At 42.5% G+C, this 16460-nt stretch overlaps 1 protein-coding gene across 4 annotated transcripts in view; it reads right to left on the reverse strand.

Moving 5' to 3' along the window:
• Positions 1–8321: 8321 nt before the first annotated feature.
• The window catches only part of TRIM8 (tripartite motif containing 8), a 99323-nt gene continuing 91184 nt past the window's right edge, over positions 8322–16460 (reverse strand). For all 4 annotated transcript variants that reach the window (XM_060768298.2, XM_067465856.1, XM_060768297.2 and 1 more), the window contains exon 8: positions 8322–9698. In XM_060768298.2, the coding sequence (XP_060624281.1) occupies positions 9091–9698 (608 nt within the window). In that variant the 3' untranslated portion in view covers positions 8322–9090. The remainder of the gene's footprint in view (positions 9699–16460) is intronic.

The raw sequence follows: 16460 nt of genomic DNA on the forward strand, positions 1-16460 counted from the left end.
AACAATGATGGATCTGGAACAAACTTGGCACAAATACTCAATATGCCCAAATGTTAACACTGGTGGAGTTTGGGGAAAATAGACCTTGATATTTGGGAGTTGTAGTTGCTAGGATTGATAGTTCACCTACAAACAGCATTCTGAACCTCACCAATGAGAGACTTGGGCCAAACTTCCCACACAGAATCCCCAAGACCAACAGAAAATACTGTGTTTTCTGATGGTCTTTGGCAACCCCTCTGACACTCCCTCACGGCCCCCAGGTTGAGAAACGCTAGGTTATTAAACTCTTGTGCCAGCTAACTGCTCACCTGAAAGTCGGCAATTCACATCCGTGAGATGGGGTGAGCTTCCGTGTGTCTGCTCCAGCTTCCCATGCAGGGACATGAGAGCAGCATTCAGGGTATTCCCAGGGCAACGGTAAAACATCTAGGGCATCTCTGGGCAATGTTCATGCAAACAGCCAATTCTCTCGCAGCAGAAGTGACTTGCAGTTTCTCAAGTCGCTTCTTACACATAACATCTTCTTTTACCACTCAAGGGAGATGAAAATCCTTTCCAGTATGTCCTATTTAACACCGCTCTTTGGGAGTAATCCATCAGAAGATTTCTAAAGAGCAAGACCATGCAGTAGCATCCACACCACTATTCTGACAGTTCAAGTATGATGTAGGGTTCTGAGATCCAGATCCTAACAGGGTTCCTATACCTTTAAGGCTAGAACAGCACAGTAAACTGCAAAAGATGGAAAGACTTTCACAACTGCATCTTTAGTTAGGTAGCTGCACCTGAGACCCTTTGACATGAGATAATTATAGTTCTGTGATTCCACTTTACCTGCCATGTTAGAATCCACAGCCAGAAAATTATAGCACCTCACCAAACTGCAAAGTGGTGTATTCTATAGGATAGAAGCCATTGAGGTTAAAGTGGAATAATGGTGCTACAGTTGGTAAAATTCTGCTTTTTATCTAATTCTTACAGATGGAAGAAGCCTATTAGGTTTGCAAGTGGTAGCTTGACAGGTAACCTGTTTATAATAATGTCAGTTCAACACAAAATAGGACTGATGAGAAAGCAGAAGTTCTGGAATTTCTCACAACTATGAACTTGCTGGAACAACCATGTAGGAACTGTTTAGAGGCCTATCTCTGTGTTAGAGACACAGCTCAGAAAGTTTAGTGACTATGGGCCCTTCCACACAGTCCTATATCCCAGAATATCAGGGCAGAAAATCCCATAATATCTGCTTTGATCTGGAATATATGGCAGCGTGGACTCAGATAACCAGTTCTAAGCAGACATTGTGGGATATTCTGCCTTGATATTCTGGGATATAGGGCTTTGTGGAAGGGCCCTCTGATTACCCCCTCCCTCCAAAGCATCAGATGGCACAAATGCACTTAAAACAAATTATCTAGAACACATATATTGTCTTGGAACAGCTTCAGAACAATATGATGTTAAAGACAGGGCCAAGTTGTGTAGAGGTGTCAGCAGAATTTGTTCAATTCCAGGATTTTGTAATAAGGAATTTACCTCCTATCCCTCTTAAATGGCAGCAACATGATGGAATCCTCAACTAGTAACTCACATTCTGATTTTCTTCCTATCTCGAAAGAATATGTTACCTTTCTTCTAGGAAAATAGACCCAATATTAACAGCCCCATTGAGCCTTGTCCAACTGCTACTGCCCTGGCCTCTGAGAAAGAGAGAGTCAACCAGCTGGTGGACTTAATCCCTTCCCTCTACTCCCATCTCCTCTTCTTTCTATTTCTTTCATTTATATCAGTGTTGCTTGGGACTTCAGCTACCAGATGCCCCAGTCAACTTATCCAACTATCAAGAATTCTGGGAGCCGAGGTCCAAAATACTCAGAGGATCAACGGTTGAGAACCACTGATGTAGAATTCAAGAGGAAGAAGTCTTTACTAGAGGCTCTATACCTGTTTAGCTGCATGTGCTCTCCTGTCTCAGTGCATCACTGAGACGATGTGGACGATGCAGGATGTACAAAAGCAAGTCATTGCTGAGTAATTCCTTACCCAAAACAACTTGAAATAACCAAATTTAACAGCAGAAAAAAGACAAAGAAATTACAACACCTCTAAAAATCCACTTCTAGAACTCATATGGCTTTTTTAAAAAATGGTGCTGTTCCATTATCTGGGCGGACTCCAAAATGGGGCCTGGACAGAGAAGGATAGTCCATTTTATTGGGGGGGGGGTGTTGTAGGAGGAAAATCATTTCCTCATTTTTGCTGGTTATTTCCACTCCTCACTTCCTCACTTCAGCCCTGGCCTTGCCCTACTCAACTGCTGAACATGCCAGTCCTGTTTGGCACATGTCTGCCCGTGCGAAGCAGGTGAACACAGCATTGAACCAAATATGCAGAATAATCAAAGAATGTTTCAAACCTACACCTGTTAATAAACTCTACAACAGTGTTTCTCAACCTGGGGGTTGGGATTCTGGGGGGGGGGGGAGGTAATGAGGAGATTTCAAAGGGTCACCAAAAACCATCATGAGGGTTCTGTGTGGGACGTTTGGCCCAATTCTATAGTTGGTAGAGTTCAGAACGCTCTTTAATTGTAGGTGAACTATAAATCCCAGCAACTACAACTCCTAAATGACCAAATCAATCCTCCCTCCAAATCCCACCAGTATTGAAATGTGGGCTTATCAGGTATTTGTGCCAAATTTGGGCCAGTGAATAAAAATACATCCTGCATATCGGATATTTACATTATGATTCATAACAGTAGGAAAATTACAGTTATGAAGTAGCAACGAAAATAATTTTATGGTTGGGGATCACCACAACATCAGGAACTGTATTAATGGGTCGTGGCATTAGGAAGGTTGAGAAACACTGCTCTACAAGCTAGTTGGCATTGCCCCCCTGATGTGTGATGGGAAGTTGCCGCTAAATGTGAGAGAAATAAGCTTGAACACTGTGAATGGCTATCAGCCTCCTCCCAGTAGACTCAAATCAAGGAAAAGCTTCATGAGACCCACCACTCCTCTTAGCGTTCTCCCAGCAACAGCAAGAGTATCCCTCTGGGCAGCTAAACCAGGAAATCCTAACTGATCCCCCACCCCCATGAGGTTCTTCCTCCAGGGGCAAACCAAGAATGGGTAACTTGGAAGTCCCTGAACAGACTCAGAAATAGAGTGGGCAGATCAAAAGACAACCTGGCACTACCTACAAAAATCCTTCATCTTGTGGAGCAGAACTTCCCATCTGTATGCTTGTCCGTGATGTCCTGCCTCACATACAGAGGAAGAATTGTTGTAGGCTACGGACAATGTGGTCGCTATTTGGTCAAAATATATTTAGCCATTTGTGCTCCTATTTTTATCAGTTTTGTACTAATTTATGCAATGCTTTTGATAGGAAATAAATAAATAAAACGTATTTAATGAACGAAAGTTGTTTCTACGATGGCAACATGGGTGGGAGGAATAAATGGAAACCAGGGGGAAATTGTTATACTCCTTCAAATCTCCCTCCCACTAAAATGGACTATCCTTCTCTGTCTAGAGACCATTTTGGCCTCCACCCAAATAATGCAACAGTACCAAAAAATAATACCCATTTTTCAGTTTTAAAAGTATTAAAGATGACATATAACTAGAATGTGCATATATATTCATAAATGGCAGTAAAAAGACCGAGAAATTATCTTGCTATCTACAAACCTCTTAAGCTGGGGAAGCACTATTGGGATGAAAGTATGTGGATCAGGCCTCATGACCAAAGAAGGCTAAATTATAGACTGAACTATCCATTTCCAGCATTGATTGCCACTTCCAACTTCTTCAGACATATCAGATGGATGAGAGTATAAAAACACATGCAAATCAATGGCATTACCACAGCCATGAGACCTAGTTGTACATGCAGCTTGCTTGAAAAAGACACACAGCGGGATCTGCTTCTATCTTCAAGGGCCAAAACAAAAGCCACACTAACCCATAATTCAGCTGCTATCTTTAGGGAAAATAATGATAATGTAAGACCAACGGACATACAAGGAGAAAGTTCGAAGCATAAAATGAATTCTCTTCTCTTTCTTGATCTTTTCTACAGATGAGTGGCTGTCAGAGTGCCCATATAGTCCAGAGATGAGGAAGACGTGCTTCTAGATGTGCTGTGGTTCTCATCAGCACTAAACAGTACAGTTGGTGGTGGAGGAGGATGGGAGATGCAATCTAATAACAGATGGAGGACCCTTGGTGAATGGCGGAGACAAGCTGGTTGATGCTGGCTGTAGTGGGTAGCTACTGATATGTTAGCCATGCATTTAAAAAATGTGCAGACCTTCCTTTTTATACTGGAGGACTCTAAGGAAAATATTCAGAAAGTAAATTATGAATAAAGAAGAAGAGAAGCATGGATGATGATTGGGGGAAATGGGGAGATGTGGAGAAGACATGATTTTCTGGGTTTGGTATTTAAAACTCAAGTCTATCTACTTCATAGATTTGGAAGAAACCACATGAGCCATCCTGTCCAAGCTCCTGCAGGAAAAGCACAATCAAAGCACCCCTGACAGATGGCCACCTAGCCTCTGTTTAAAAGCCTCCAACACACTCTGAAGCAGCGAGTTTCACCACTGAACAGCTCTTATGGGTGGGACATTCTTCCTAATACTCAGGTGGAATCTACTTTCCTATAATTTGAACCCATTGCTTTAGAGTCCTAGTCTCCAGGGCAGCAGAAAACAATCCTGTTCCCTCTTCCTTATGATATCCTTTCAAATATTTATACATGGCTGTTATGTTTCCTCTGTCTTCTCTTCTGCAAGCTAAACATAATGTGCTCTTTAAGCCTCTCCTCATAGGGATTCATGGTCTCAGTCATTATCATTTTAGTCACCCTCCTCTGGACATGTTCCAGCTTATCAATATCCCTCTTGAATGGCAGTGCCCAGAATGGGAGATAGTATTTAAACTGAGGTCTGACTTTAGCAGAATAGAAGGGCACTATTAATTCCCTTTATCTAGACACTATATTCCTTTTGATGCAGGCCAAAATCCCATTGCTCTTTTTAGCTGTTGCATCACATTGTTGTCTCATGCTCAATTTGTTGTCCATTAACTCCAACAACTTTTTCACATGTACTGTTATCAAGACAGGTATCACCCATCCTGTATCCATGTGTAGTATCCTACATTTATTGTCAAAGGCTTTAATGGCTGGAATCACTGGGTTGTTTTGAGTTTTTTGGTCTGTATGGCCATGTTCCAGAAGCATTCTCTCCTGAAACGTCAGGAGAGAATGCTTCTGGAACATGGCCATACAGACCAAAAAACTCACAACTATCCTATACTTCTCCTTATTGAAATTAATTTTGATCATTTTGGCCCAGCTCTCTAATCTGTTAAGGTTGTTTTGAATGCTGATCCTGTCTTCTGGAGTATTAGCTATGTTGTCAGGGTAACTGGTCTGGTCCTCTTTTTTTTCCTTCTTGAAGATAGGGACATTTGCCCTCCTCCAATCTGTTGGGACTTTTATTCCCCAAAAATTCTCAAAGATTATTGCCAGTGGTTCTGAAATGACTTCTGCTAGTTCCTTCAATATTCTTGGATGTAGTTAATCTGGCCCTGGAGATCTGAATTCATTTAGAGTAGCCAGACATTCCTTGACTACTACTTTACCTATTTTGGGTTGCTCAGACTCAACACCGATTTCCTTTTGGGAGAGGGATGAGGTAAAGAAAGTATTAGCAATTCTGCCTTTTCCCTGTTCCTTGTTAGCATTTCCCCACCTTCTCCATGTAGAGGCCCCCTACTGTTCCCATGTTCTTTCCTTTTCTTATAACATAATCAAAGAATCAATTGTTATTGCGGGGTTTTATCTCTCTGGCGAGCCTGAGCTCATTTTGTCCTTTAGCTTTTTTGACCTTTTCCCTATTTTTTTTCTTTGAATTTATCATTGGTGATTTTTGCTTTTTCATTTCTTATACATATCTCTTTCAAATCAAAGTTCTTTAGACATCAATTCTGATTTTTTTTCAGACTTATTTTTCCCCAACCATCATTAATTTTTTTCTCTTCTTTTTGTTTCCCCATCCATCATTAACTTCCTTCTCTTTTAGTATTCCTATTCAAGGATCATACTCAGTATTTCCCTACATTTTCTGAGATCAGCTCTCCTAAAGTCTAGAATGCATGTTTGACTTCTTTCAGTTCTCCCTTCCTCTGTATCACAAACTCCAGGAGAACATGGTCACTCCCACCTAAGGATCCCGCCACTTCCACTCCACTGACCAGGTCCTCAATGTTGGTGAGGATCAGACCCAGAATAGCTGATCCTCTTGTTGTCTCTTTCACCTTCTGAACAATAAATCGGCTGCAAAGCAAATAAGGAATTTGTTGGACTTCGTACACTTGGCAAAGTTTGTTTTCCAACAAATATCAGAATAGTCGAAATCTCCCATTACTACTATATCTCTTCTTTCTGTTCATCTGTTCAAGGAAGGCTTCATCCAGGTCTTCCAGTCTGGGTTGGAGATATGTATTATATCCTCACAACTATGTCTTTTTCAGTTCTCACTCTCTTAATTCTTATCCAGATGCTATCAACCTGGTTGCCAGGATTTAATTCCTGCATCTCTTCGCAGGTGTAAACATCCTTGACATATAATGCTTTCCTATTTGGTCTATTTCTCTAAAATAAGTTATACCTCTCCATTACTACATTCCAATAATAGAACTCATTCCACCAGGTTTCAGTTATGTCTATTACATCTTAACTGTTTTAATGTGCTAAGAGTTCCAGTTCATCTTGTTTATTTCCCATGCTTCATGCATTAGTGTGTATACACATCCTAGTCCTTGGGACATCCCCCCTAGCTGTTTAAGATTATTGTCCTATCACTGCTTGGTATTTGTTCTGTGTGTCCAATTCTCTCTTTAGCCTTTTGGCTGTTGCGTCCAGGCCTTAATAAGCTACTGTTCCCAAGAATCGTGCCACCCTCTCCCACCCTATTCAGTTTAAAGCCCACCTGATCAGGTTTGTGAGTCTCTTGACTTGCTCTTCTGTGAAGTGAAACTCATCCCATGGTCTAGAAAGCCAAATCGTTCTCAATAACACTATCTGCAGAGCCAATCATTCACCTGTACTATTTTCTTGCCTTTCCTGGACTACATTGTGCAACTGGAGAAAGATATTAAAAGATAACCTGTACAATAAGATCCTGTAGCTTTCTTCCCAGAGCTTCAAAATCCTGTCTGATATTTTGAAGACCATGTCTTGCATTATCATTGTTTCTCACATGAACCAACAAGAAAGGGAATGGTCAGTGGGCTTGATATGTCTTATCAGCTTCTCAGTTACATGCATACTTCCCGAGACATCCTGCTAGGCTTGCTAATCACTGCTCCTGTTCTCCTTAGGAGGGAATCCCCTACTACCAGCACACGTATCCTTTGAGGACCGACAGGGGCCCTTTCCTGTGTCGAATCCTTTAAGGCAGTGGTTCTCAACCTGTGGGTCCCCAGGTGTTTTGGCCTACAACTCCCAGAAATCCTAGCCAGTTTAGCAACTATTAGGATTTCTGGGAGACGAAGGCCGAAACATCTGGGGACCCACAGGTTGAGAACTACTGCTTTAAGGTGACATGTACAATTCAAATCTCTTATTTGGATTTACACAGGAAAAATCCACTGGGTTCTATGAGTTGTATTCTCAGGTACATGTTCACAGGATTGCAACCTAGATATGGTCCAAGACATCTATAGAAAACCATAAATGATTTGCAAAATATATCCCTGGTATAACCATTTGTTCTTTCAAGTAATGTTTACAACAAGGAATAGAAAATCCTTTTTGTTTGAAATGTAAACAGAAATCTTCAAGATGCCAATTCTATACTGCACTGTCTATCAGAAGAAGATATAAGGAGCACTGCACTTTGATTTGTGAGTCTTGTAATCAAGTGAATCAAGGACTAGCAGGTATGGAGTAAAACACACACTGTGAATCTTATTTTTAAATATAGCACTCATAAATTATACACATCATTTAACCTGCATTCCTGAGCTCAGTGAACCAATTCTTGTTCAATCCAGTTTTTCATTATATCTAAACATAAACTGCATTCCTGATTTTGTCTAGAAAGTTCTGGTTATGGTCCACCTTTGAACAACCCTTCTCAACCTTTACCCAGTTCTCACAATTCTAGCAAATGTAAAGAAAATGCAAAGTGCCATCCACTTTTAAAGACTGCCGGAGTTCTGTTTGAGGAAGACTTCCATGTTCCCAAAGAAAGTGGTCAGAGCAGTGCCTATGGGGCAAAGCAGAACAAGGCGTTTGCACTAAGTGATCACATTTATTTGAATATTTTTTGTGTGTGTTCTAAAATTGGTTACAGAATAAATACCTGCGCCTTATAACAGGAAGTCCACTTTTTTTTAATACAAAGTGCTTGTTAGAGGAAGTTGCATCAACGAAACACAGGAAGGAATGTGTGCAACTTGACACACACTTCCCTCCTGGAAACTAAAACAGATTTTTTTAATTTCTTTTTTTTTATGTTTCTTTTCCCTTTTTTGTGCATTTCATTTCCTGCCATTGTGTATTTACAAATCTCTGAAAGAAGAAGAAAAAAAAGAAAAATGCCAATATGCACAATACGTGGCCTTTCAACACACAAAAAAATCAGCCTTAAAAAAACCTACAAGTGTCATTTCTGAATGAATTAATGATAGAAATTTTCTCCTCTTAAAAATGGGAAGGAAAAAAGAAAATTTAAAAGCAAAACCAAAAAAGCCCAGAGACTTTGAGATAGAAAAGGATTATTTGTCCCTTTAAGAGTTTTCCAAACTGGAAAGTAGTAGTGTCACATGATCCAGAAGTAGACGATTGATTGAAATCCTTGTTAATTTCTTCCGCAACCCCCCCAAAACCTGATACAAGGGGAAGAAAAAAAATTAAATTAAAAATAGAGATGACAGCAATGCCTCTCTGACTCTGGCATGTGGTAGGGAACAATGGAAATGGATTCGATTTAAAACAACAACAAAAACTAGATTTAAAAAAATCTTTAAAAATCAGCAGGATGCTATCCAAACCAGATGGTTAACTGGTGACATAGTGTTTGGTGGAAGGCTGGCCATAAACTCTATAGAAATCCTGGCGTCCGTGTTGCTGAGATGCATCAATCCATTCTCTCACTGCCAATCCCGGGAGCGACTGAGGTACAGATGGAGCAGGAGGGAGCGGGTGCGAGTATTCCTGCGAGGACACTGTCCACGGAAAGTGGCCCGACCGCGGGTATGGTTGATGCGCGTTGTGATTGGATACTGAGGAACAGTAACAGTTGTCCACAGAGCAGACGAGGATTTTGCGCCCACCGTACTGGGACAGCACAGACTGCTGAGATGATGTGCTGTTGGGGTAGTGGGAAGGGTTGAACATCGAGCCGGAGTGAACTGGCTGCGGGCCACTGGGGAGTCCTACTATGTGCTGGGTGGAGCTACAAGGCACCATGGGTTGTGCAGACTGGCCTTCGCCAGCCGAAGCCCCCTGGCTCACGTACTGGCTGGCAACGGGTCCCGAGGAAGGCTCCAAGAAGCTGGCTTCCGGGAAAGCTGTGGAGTGCTTGCGTTTCTCGGCTCCTGAGTTACTGACGCTGCAAGGGTACATTGGGATGCTCTGCAGGAATGGCACCGGGGTACTGAAGGGACCTGGAGGGAAAGAGAGAAGAAAAGGATGGTCACTTTCATCAAGGACGGCCCTGCAGTCTTGATTTAGCAGCCAACTGAGATCCCCTCCAGGGACCAAGCAATGTAAACTCTGAGAAGGAAGGTCAAAAGGGTGTGCAGCTTCAACAACCAGCTGCTGGGGGGAAATCAGAATAGAGGCTGGAAAAGGAACACCCCATTAATTCACCCAACATTCCCAAACCCAGGCCTGCACAACCTGCAGCTTTCCAAATGCAAAGATACAGAATGGGAGACACCTGGCTCAACAGCAGTACATGTGAAAAAGATCTTGGAGTCCTCATGGACAGCAAGTTAAACATGAGCCAACAATGTGATGCGGCGGCAAAAAAAAAGCCAATGGGATTTTGGCCTGCATCAATAGGAGTCTAGTGTCTACATCCAGGGAAGTCATGCTATCCCTCTATTCTCCCTTGGTTAGACCACATCTGGAATACTGTGTCCAATTCTGGGTACCACAATTGAAAGGAGGTGTTGATGCCCAGAGGAGGGCGACTAAAATGATCAAGGGTCTGGAGAACAAGCCCTATGAGGAGCGTCTTAAAGAGCTGGGCATGTTTAGCCTGAAGAAGAGAAGAGACATGATAGCCATGTATAAATATGTGAGGGGAAGTCATAGGGAGAAGGGAGCAAGTTTGCTTTCTGCTGTCCTGGACACTAGAATGTGGAATTTATTTATTTATTTCAAACATTTGTACCCTGCCCTTCTTAAACCCGGGGGGGGGGGGGGCGCTCAGGAACAATGTTTTCAAACTACAAGAAAGAAGATTCCATTTGAACATTAGGAAGAACTTCCTGACCATGAGAGCTGTTCAGCAGTGGAACTTTCTGCCTTGGAGTTTGGTGGAGGCTCCTTGTTTGGAGGCTTTTAAGCAGAGGCTGGATTGCCATCTGTTGGGGGTGCTTGAATGCAATTTTCCTGCTTCTTGGCAGGGGGTTGGACTGGATGCCCCACGAGGTCTCTTCCAACTCTATGATTCTATGATTCTAAGTGATTGGGACCCGGATTCCCAGAAGCCCTATCCAGCTTGCCCAATGGTCAGGAATCTGAGTACAGGTTGTGCAGACCTGACCAAACCAAGACCTTCCAGATGTGTTGGATCACAACTCCCATCTCCAAATAATACAGCCGCTGGGGATGGTGGATGTTGTAGTCTGACACATTTGAGGAGGGTTGGAGAAAGCTGGTTATGCTTTGGTATAACTTAGGGCTGGCCAACTTTGGCAGGCTGGGGACCAATTCTCCCCTTCTGTAATTCCCACTGGCAGAACATAACCAGAACTATATTTTTCTCCACTAGCTGCAAGTTTTTTTTCCAAAGACTGGTAACTAAAGTGACCCAGGGGCCACCCCTTTAAATAGCACCACTTTAGAAGAGAATTGCATTTCCTTAAATCTCCTGATAGATTTTCCTCCCTGCCCCATTTTTCCATAGGTGCAGGAGGTGCCTGTAGCACACAGGCTACATTTCACTCACACCACATATAAATAAATCAAGCATAGAAGCAAGTCAGGGAGGTTTCAGGTTCAGGCAACTATGCCAGTTCCTGTTTGAGGATGAGGAGCATGGATTCATGAAAGGGATGTAAAACCTGTAGATCTGTGACCACATAACACTTCCCCCAGGGATCTGGCACAGAATACCTGCAGCATGCCAAGCACTTGGTAAAGACTGTACACAAATGCAATGCCCAAGATCCTTCCTGTTTCAGATCTCCAGTTTTTACAATAAACAACTGAGCGGATAACACAAAACAACAGTTTCACAAAACGGTATTATCTACACTCTGCTGCCAAGAATCTCAATGTCCAGAACTTCTTCAGCTTACATAACTGTGTCAGAGGTGTTTTTGCTGCAGAGTTTGGTGTTCTGGGGCCCAAATGAGGGGCTCAAATACTGAAATTACACTTGAACACCCTACAAATAGCCCCTCTATCCTGTTCTCAGCATTCTAGCCATGGTGATGCCATGCATTATGTTCTATGTTGACTGTTTTTTATCTTTAACAGATGCAATATTTATATGTTATGCTATGGTTATAGAAATACAGCTACAAACATCTTTAGATGAGTGGCATACAATCTGCTGGCCAACAGCTATTTTAACCACCATGCAGGGATTTCGGGGATCGTGGGACTTACAGCTAAAACATTTGTAGAGCAACATTGTTGTGCTGTATTATTGCTACCAGCAAAGCTTGGTATATTTCTTTTTGGGGACCAATAAGTGCTGCCAAAGAAATCTAAGCAAAGAAAGTGATAGAATCATAGAATCATAGAGTTGGAAGAGACCTCATGGGTCATCCAGTCCAACCCCCTGCCAGGAAGCAGGAATATTGCATTCAAAGCACCCCTGACAGATGGCCATCCAGCCTCTGTTTAAAATCCTCCAAAGAAGGAGCCTCCACCATTGTTCCGTGTCCCAGGGAAGCAGAAAACAAGCTTGCTTCCTCGTCCCTGTGCCTTCCTCTCACATATTTATACATGGCTATCATGTCTCATGATGCAAGACTAATGGGGGGATACGAGACATGGAGAGCAGAGCTTCAATGCGGACAATCGCATTCTCACTGCAATTTCCCAGGAGCACCCAGTGGTGCAATGGGACTCTTGACTGAAAGGTAGGTGGATCAAATCTGGGGAGTGGGGTGAGCTCCCGTCTGTCAGTTCCAGCTTCCCATGCGGGGACATGAGAGAAGCCTTCCACAGGATGGTAAAACAACTGGGCGTCCCCTGGGCAACGTCCTTGCAGACGGCCAATTCTCTCACACCAGAAGCGACTTGCAGTTTCTCAAGTCAGTCCTGACACACACAAAAAACCCAAACAAAAACAAAAAAAACTTGCAATTTCCCCAACAAGTGAGGCTGAAGTCTGCCACTGTTATCTCAGTGTTCCTCTTGTTCCTTCTAATATGCTCATTCTTCTGCCATAAATAATCTAACCTGCCCTTGATCTCTTTGGCCAGAAATGGGGAATTTATCACTCAAAACATGTTTGGGACTGTAACTTTGACTCTTTGGAAATGTTGCCCTAGAGCAGTGGTTCTCAATCTGTGGGTCCCCAGATCTTTTGGCCTTCAACTCCCAGAAATCTTACCAGCTGGTAAACTGGCTGGTATTTCTGAGAGATGTAGGCCAAAACACCTGGGGACCCACCTGTCGAGAACCATTGGCCTAGAGCATGGGCTGATTATGCCCATGCTGTAGGCCAGCACTTCCAGAGGGCCATAGGTTCCCCGTATCAAGCCACTGTGATTACCTTTTCCATGATCATTTTGCTTGCAAATCCTATCCAAAAGCAGAGAACACTCCTTCCACTCTGTAGCACTCCATTATCAAACTCTATCCTCCTCACTTTGTGCTTCCTCCACATCTTCACCTCAAAAAAGCCTCTTGGCAAATACATTCTCAGACTTGAGTGGAATCAATGAAAGTGGCTGCTTTTCATAGATTTCTTGAAAATCAGCTGGAAAATGGCAGATTATTTTCAGCAGAAGCTATTTGTAAAAAGCGAATAAATCAGTCCCTGTTGCAGAGTGGCTAAATCATGCACTTTTGAATTTGAAGTATGAAACCTAGTGTATTTATATACTGACAGACAGTTTTAAAAATATTTGGAACACAGCAAGTAATGCTGCCCACACCACAAGAGGCATATATTTTGCTCTACAAGCCAGGACAAGTTTCTTAACATATTGTTATGAGATCGAAAATGGATGGCAGACCTACAGCAGCTATGTGCGGGCAAACCTCAGGTAACAGGACATCCAGCAAAGAAACTAATTTTTCAAGGTCTTTATATTCCTGCCCAAGCTTGCCCTTTTCCTCCTTGTCCTCTATTCAGCTTGACGTTTGTTTTAGCAACTTACTACTTCATCACACTAGAGAATGAATCCACTTTAAATCCGGTTTCTGCCTCCTGCAGAATTCTGGGGATTGTAGTTTAGGTAGGCTGTTAAAGGCTCCTCCCTAAACTACAAACTCCAGAATTCTGCAGGAGGCAGCAACCAGATTGAAAGTGTGATGAGATTCTTAAGTGGGAATATGGTGCAGGTGGACAATAGTAGGGAATGCTGGTAAGTGATGGGCCAACAATGTCTGTAGGGCTGCATTTTGCTCCTCCTACTATAAATGAATAAGGAACAGAGAGTCTGCAACCAACACTAAGCTTTGAGTCACTCCAAATCACACAGCTAGGCCTCAGGAAAAGTGGCCACTGCCTCACGTGTATCCTAGGCAGGGTACACAATAACAAAGAGGTGTAGCAATCCCCTGCCAGTAGTATCTTACTACATGTTGGTGGACAGGAAAAGAGATTTAAATATGGGCTTAAAGTCAACCTTAAAAACTGTGGCTTAGATACTGAGAACTGGGAAGCCCTGGCCCTTGAGCGCTCTAACTGGAGGTCAGCTGTGACCAGCAGTGCTGTAGAATTCAAAGAGCCATGAATGGAGGGCAAAAGGGAGAAACATGCCAAGAGGAAGGCATGTCAAGCCAACCCTGACTGGAACCAACTTCCATCTGGAAATGGATGTTCTCACTGCGGGAGAACATGCGGATCAAGAATAGGGCTCCATAGCCACCTACGGATCCACTGCCAAGACACCACATCTGGAAGACAATCATCCTCGAGCTATGAGGGATTGCCTAAGGCAAGACTACGTTAAAAGATCATTTTGTGATATGCAGTCCACAATAAACTTTGGTTCATGCTATAGCTCTGGCAGACTATTGCATTTAGTGCAATGTTGTTTGAACACTATATCATGTTATATAGATAGGCCCATAAAAGCCAAAGAGGAGGGATCAATTAGTCCTTGCACCTGACTTTATTCTTCAGTCACAAGACAATGGGTTCCCAGATATTTTGGCTGGTAAACTGGCTGGTAAACTGTCTGGGAGTTGTAGGCCAAAACACCTGGGCACCCACAGGTTGAAAACCACTGGTCTATATGATTTTGCTAGTAAGACAGTATCATTTACTATTCAATATTTTCTAGTGTATACTTAACACTGGACAAGACACATTTTGATGCCTCAAGTGCTAGGTTTCTGGGTATATTTGATTTGCTGATTCCAAAAAATGACAGTTTTCCTGTATCACCTCTGGTTTTTGAGACAGAGGACATATACCATCTACCAGTTGCTATCTGTTCAGCCTTAGAAAACTATGATAATTAAGAAACTGGAGTTGATGCAGTCTATCCAATACCATTTTCTGAATCAGTGCCCAAATAACCCCAAGGAACTGGCCTACAAACCAAGACACCAATATATTTTTGTTGGGTTGTGTAATTTATTTACTTTATGTATATTTATTTTTAAAATGCTATAGGACAGCATTTCTCAACTTGGGCGTTGGGACCCCTGGGATAGTTGTGAGGGGGTGTAAGAGGGGTCATCAAAGACCACCAGAAAACACAGTTTTTTCTGTTGGTCATGGGGGCTCTGTGTGGGATGTTTAGCCCAATTCTATCATAGGTGGGGTTCAGAATGCTCTTTGATTGTAGGTGAACTATAAATCCCAACAACTACAACTCCCAAATGACAAGGTCTATTTTCTCCAAACTCCACCTGTCTTCAGATTTTGGCATACTGAGGATTCATTCCAAGTTTGGTCCATATCTATCACGGTTTGAATCCACAGTGTTCTCTGTATGTAGGTGAACTACAACTCCAAAACTCAAGGTCAATGTCCACCAGACCCTTCCAGTATTTTCTGTTGGTCATAGGAGTTCTGAGTGCCAAATTTGGTCCAATTCCATCATTGGTGGAGTTCAGAATGCTCTTTGATTGAAGGCTCATCCCAACAACTACAACTCCCAAATGACAATTTATTTATTTATTTATTATTATTATTATTTGGAGCGCTTTTACCCCGCCCTCTCAACCCCCTAGGGGGGACTCAGGGTGGCTTACAAAGGCACAATTCGATGCCTAACAATTATAACATACAATACAATACCCCCACTCCACCAGTATTCAAATTTGAGTATATTGGGTATTTGTGCCAAATTTGGTCCAGTGAATGAAAATACATCCTGCATATCCGGTATAAGCGGCTGAGGGGGAAAAGGAAAGGGCCTGAGGCTGTTAGGAATGGTGGGAGTTGAAGTCCAAAATACCTGGGGGGCCCAAATTTGCCCAGGCCAGTGCTAGAGACTGTTCACCTATAAGCAAAAAATGGAAAAATGAAATTCATATTATTCCGGAGTTGGAGTGGATGTAATACCGGACTGCAGCTCTCTCTAAATATAGACTGCAGAAAATGTTTTAGGCTTTTCCACTGCATGTCCATGTCAAATTTATTGCTTTTGGGAAAAAATGTAGAAGTGCATGATTTCACAAATCCTGGCTTAGCCAGTCCATTTTATGCTTTGCAACGGGGAAATCCTTATTCTGTAATCAGAATATATTATGTCAGTTAAGCAAGTCATTGAATTAGAGAGTTAGGGTGGATAGACAAACCTTAATTCCCCTTTTCCAATTCCTTTCAATACCTAGACCCAAATCGTTTCTGACATCCGGCTTCCTCTGTAAACTCCTCAGGGAACGAAGGTCCGCCATTGGATCAGGCAATTTGCTTTAATGCCAAACAGGATATACAATTAAGAAGGTTTCTTTCTGTGATACTCAACCAGAGGTTTGGGGGAGGGAGATCCTTTTTTTGATTCCACTTCCTAGAATCCCTCAACTGCAACTGCACTAACTGAAGGTTTCTGAGA

The sequence above is a fragment of the Anolis sagrei genome, chromosome 3 (genome assembly GCF_037176765.1).
Source record: "Anolis sagrei isolate rAnoSag1 chromosome 3, rAnoSag1.mat, whole genome shotgun sequence".
Taxonomy (NCBI): Eukaryota; Metazoa; Chordata; class Lepidosauria; order Squamata; family Dactyloidae; genus Anolis; species Anolis sagrei.